We start from the raw sequence: 4,959 nt of genomic DNA on the forward strand, positions 1-4,959 counted from the left end.
GGCACCCCGGCCTCAGCCTCCGCTGTGTGGCCGGCCAGCCTGCTCCAGGCAGGTCCTCCTGTATTAGGGGACCAGACCTCAGCGGGCAGCCACGTGGCGGGGGCTGCTTTTCTGATGGGCGTCGGAGCTTTACAGGAACAAATGGCAGTCGCCCTGGTATCTGAGGGAAGTTTACAGACACGTAGGGAATGAAAGCTCAGACTTGACCTTCCCGAGGGGCTGAGCCTGGGCAGAGCTCTCTGTCTTTGTTCCCTCCTTTGTCATGGGGACGCGTTCCCGGCCACGCTGTCCCTGTGGTGTTATTGTCGTCCGTGTGGAAATGGGCAGGGGATGGAACCAGTGGGAGGCGTTTTCCAGCGCAGCTCTCTGACCTGGCGGCCAAGGAGACAGAGAAGCAGCTGGCTCCTAATGGATGCCTCTGGGGCTTGGGATTTGCGTGGGATCCTGATACAAGGCAATGTCTTACCCCGCCGCCGGCGTGGCTCAGTGTTTGAGTGCAGATCCATGAACCAGGAGGTCACGGTTCGATTCCCGGTCAGGGCACATGCCTGGGTTTCGGGCTGGATCCCCAGTGGGGGGCGTGCAGGAGGCAGCTGATCCATGAGTCTCTCTCATCACAGATGTTTCTCTCTCTCTCAATCTCGCTTTCTCTCCCCCCTCCCCCTTTCCTCTCTGAAATCAATAAAAAAAAAATATTTAAAAAGAAGGCAACGTTTGCTTTGAAGTTACACACACTGAACACGGGGTGGTCCTTGGGCCTTGGGCCACCGTACGAACAGCGCTGGGGCCTTGAGCTGCCACCCTGACACGGGCAGCTGCTGGGGCCGCCTGTCCCTGGCCACCCCTGGGGCCTGCCCGGAAGGGGGAGGCTCCTTGCCACAGCCAGCAGTGAACATGCCCCCTTGGTCACTCGTCTGGAAAAGAGGGCAGAACAGCCTTGCCCCGCCCTCACCCTGTGTTCCCCACGCCATTTTGCCACCACAGGCGTCCCCAGGACTTCCCTCAGTACTGGGGAGTCGGGGATCTTGGCAGGGCCCCAGCCCCAGGAAGCCAGGGGAAGGTCGGTTTGCCTGTTCCCCATGCTGGGCACGTGGTCCCAGAAGTGGTGGGGCACTGGGGAGGCGGTGACCCCAGAAGGAATGGGACCCGTGGAGCCGGTACTAGAGATAACGGGTTCCCTGAGTTGGGGGCAAGGTTTAGGGAGGAGTGTGGAATCCTGGGCAACGTATAAAACAGAATGCTTCACATATTCCAGTCAAGTTGTTGGGGGGAGGGGGCAGGGAGTATATGACAAGCCAGCCACCTGCGATCTTTACCCTTTGATTGGTGGGGAGGCAGCCGTGATGTTGAGTGAGGTCAAGGTCAAGATGTGGCCTTGAGAGTCATCAGCCACACGTAGATTAATGGGTTAATGCAGAGCCGTCTCGACAGATGAATTACACCCAGAAGCCGTGTGTGTGTGTGTGTGTGTGTGTGTGTGTGTGTCCTTGAGCTTGACATTGAAAGGTTCAGTTATCGCAGGAGGAGAGGAATGCCTGCTTAATTCTGAGAGGGCTTAATTATGGTGATAAACGTCCTTAGAGTTTAACTCTTGCATTTCAGCTGGTGTCAGAATGAGGATTTCAACCTCAACCGGGTGTGAGTGGACTGGTCCCTTCTCTCCCCAGCCCCTCTGGGATCCTGGGGGAGGATCCTTGAGGAGCAAAAGTCTAGTGTTTCAAAGGGATCACCGTCCTCACCTGGGACAGTCGGGACACGTTTGGTCATATGTGACAGACACTCACTCCAATAAGCCTGTGCAATTGCTAGGAGGAAATGGGGCCCTGGCTATTGGTAACCAAAAATCCACCAATCTGCCCCACTCCAAGGCCTGGTCATGCTGCCTACAAAATACACACACACACACACACACACACACACACACACACTCACTCACTCACACACACACTTCCACACTCACTCACACACACTTCCACACACACTCACACACACACTATACACACACACACAACACACACACACACACACACTCACACACACACTATACACACACACACACATACACACTCACACACACACACTATACACACACACACACACACCTGGGCCAGATATAGTTTAAATATATTTCTTAAAACCAGTCCTGCCTTTCTGGTTCCCTGGCCTCTACCTCATCCCGCAGCGTCTTAGCTGCCACAGCAGCGGGCCTCCACATTTCCTCCATCTCCTCCCTTTCCCCTTCCCCTTCCCCTCCGCCCAGGACTCACTGCCAGAAACACACACTGACCTTGGGACTGTCCCGTGCACAGACCTCCGACGGCTCCCGGCCACCTGCAGAGCGAGAGCATGTCAACTCGGGGCCCTGAGCTTGCTGCCTGGCCCCACGCCCCCACTTCTGGTTTCAAATTCAGGTTCCCACCTGCCTCCATGCCATGGCCCATGCTGATTCTTTTACTTGGAAAACCACCTGATCTTGCCTGGCCGGCCTGGCTCAGTGGTTGAGCGTCAACCGGTGAACCAGGAGGTCACGGTTCAATTCCTGGTCAGGGCACGTGCCCGGGTTGCAGGCTCGATCCCCACTGTGGGGCGTGCCGGAGGCAGCCGATCCATGATTCTCATCATAGATGTTTCCATCTCTCTCTCTCCCTTTCCCTTCCTCTCTGAAATCAATAAAAATATTAAAAAGAAAATCACCTGTTCTTGCTCTACCCAGCCCCCTCTTCCCCACCCTTTCCCAGGGCCCCAGTCAAATGTGTTTTCCTCTCTGAGCAGCCCCCCTCCCCCCTGCCCCCGGCAGCTGTGATTGGCAGGATCTCCTTGCACCCTGGGGATCGGACTGCCTGGATGGTGAGATCCTAGAGGGCAGGGACTCTGCCTACCCGGGGCCCGCTGGGGAGCCTGGCACCGTGACTGGGCGTCTCCGGGAACCCTGGCCCCTCTTGCCCCTCTGCTGGGTTCCCGGTGGCAGGGAAAATCCCAGCCGTCAGAATTTCCTGTCCTCCCGCTCCGCTCAGATCTTCTTTGTCCCAGATCCTTCCTCTCCCGGGAGCTCCTTATCTGAGGACGGGCCAGCGCATAGCAGCCGGCCCGGAGGGGCCATCCTGCCGGTTTCCTGCCTCGGCCGGCCGCGCTGGATTCGAGTCAGAAGATCTGAGTTTGGAGCCAAGCTTTGGATCTCTTCTCAGCTCGGTGACCTTGGCCGTGGCTTTCACCTCGGCTCAGCCTCGGTGTCTTAATCTGTAAAATAAAGGGTTTTCGTGTTGAGTACCGGTTTGTGGAAAGGGAAACTGTCTTTCAACCAATCTCTTCCCATGAAGAACCTTATGTAAACCTGTTTTAAATATCTTTTTATTCATTTCAGAGGGAGGAAGGGAGAGGGCGAGCGAGAGGGAGAGAGAAACATCCATAATGAGAGAGGATCATTGCTAGGCTGCCTCCTGCTCGCCCCCTACTGGCGATCAAGCCCATAACCAGGGCATGTGCCTTGAGCGGGAATCGAACCGTGACCTCCTGGTTCATAGGTTGACATCCAACCACTGAGCCACATAGGCTGGGGGAATCAGCCTCGGGTTTACAACAGAGCTCATTAACACAGACTTCTTTATTTTTTTAAAAAAATATATTTTATTGATTTTTTTACAGAGAGGAAGGGAGAGAGATAGAGAGTTAGAAACATTGATGAGAGAGAAACATAGATCAGCTGCCTCCTGCACATCTCCTACTGTGGATGTGCCCGAAACCAAGGTACATGCCCTCGACTGGAATCGAACCCGGGACCCTTCAGTCCGCAGGCCGATGCTCCATCCACTGAGCCAAACCGGTTTCGGCAACACAGACTTCTTTAGACGCACATCAGTCATGGCGGGCGAGGTGCCTCGGCACCGAACTTCCCCGGCTGGCCGTGGGGAGAAGAGCATCTGCTTGGATGGGGCCTGGGAGATGACTGACAGGTCAGGAGGTTCCCAGGGGGAGGAAAGCTGCAAAAATGTTCAGAACTTTCAAAGACAGTTCTCCTGCCAGCAGAAGTTGTTCCTCAGCGTCTCTGCTCCTGACCTCCCACCCTCCACCCCCGCCCTGCGCGGAGGCCTCGCTTCCAGAGGCAGCTGCCTCCGTTCAGCTCCTGACACCTTCGGCCGCTCTGCTAATAAATGCGTATCAGAGTAGCGTCCTACCCAGGGGGACACGATTTCTCCTTCCACCACCCGTGGCTTCGAGACATGGCATTGAAGGCGGCAGCCAGTGATGGCAGCTGGTGGCAGCTTCCAAGGTTCAGCTGGTGCCGGGAACCTGGTCTGTGCGCCTCCCCACCTCGCATTCGGGGACCAAGCCAAATGTGGGGCTTAGCCCAGCTGGTGTGGCTCGGTGGTTGAGTGTCAACCTAGGAACCAGGAGGTCACGGTTCCATTCCCGGTCAGAGCACATGCCCGGGTTGTGGGCCCGATCCCCAGTAGGGGGCGTGCAGGAGGCAGCCGAGCCATGATTCTCTCTTTCATCATTGATGTTTCTATCTCTCCCTCTCCCTCTCCCAAATAAATAAAAATCTATTTTAAAAATTAAAAAAAAAAAGGATGTCACATGGCTTTGGGCCTGAGCTAAGAAAGGATGGAGGCGCCAAGGTAGCAGGAGGAGTAGCCTTTGGGAGTGGAAATCGGGAATGATGGTCTGGGGAGGAGGCAGCTGGATTTATGGGCCCGGAGTCCAGGGCGGAGGGCCAGGCTGGAGATAGAAAGTGGGAGGCATCAGCTGGCCGGGACATTCTTTCCCCAGCGACTTCATACCTGGCAGAGGCCCCGCTGCCCCGGGGGAGGCAGATGCTTGCTCCCCTGGGTCTCCGGCCCACCTGCCCTCTCTCCTTCACAGACAAGCAGGTGTGGCCGGCCCCTGGGCTGGTGAGCTCTCTCTGGATTCGAGCCCCAAGCAGAACTCTGATAACACCCTCCCCCCCACCCCCCCAGCCCA

General features: G+C 56.4%; 1 protein-coding gene across 3 annotated transcripts in view; it reads right to left on the reverse strand.

The window, feature by feature from the left end:
- Positions 1-4,959, reverse strand: part of LOC102243281 (basic proline-rich protein-like) — a 43,010-nt gene that overhangs the window by 4,914 nt on the left and 33,137 nt on the right. For 2 of the 3 annotated variants that reach the window (XR_313854.2, XR_313855.2), the window contains exons 8-9: positions 2,880-3,237; positions 2,288-2,331 (exon numbers count right to left, since the gene is read on the reverse strand). Coding sequence is in view for 1 of the 3 variants with exons in the window: in XM_014543614.1 (XP_014399100.1) it covers positions 3,233-3,237 (5 nt within the window). In the remaining 2 variants the exon portion in view is untranslated. Of the gene's footprint in view, positions 1-2,287; positions 2,332-2,736; positions 3,238-4,959 lie in introns of those variants that run through there. The other variant, XM_014543614.1, reaches the window with a different exon arrangement.

The sequence above is a fragment of the Myotis brandtii genome, unplaced genomic scaffold (assembly GCF_000412655.1).
Source record: "Myotis brandtii unplaced genomic scaffold, ASM41265v1 scaffold329, whole genome shotgun sequence".
In the NCBI taxonomy this organism is placed as follows: Eukaryota; Metazoa; Chordata; class Mammalia; order Chiroptera; family Vespertilionidae; genus Myotis; species Myotis brandtii.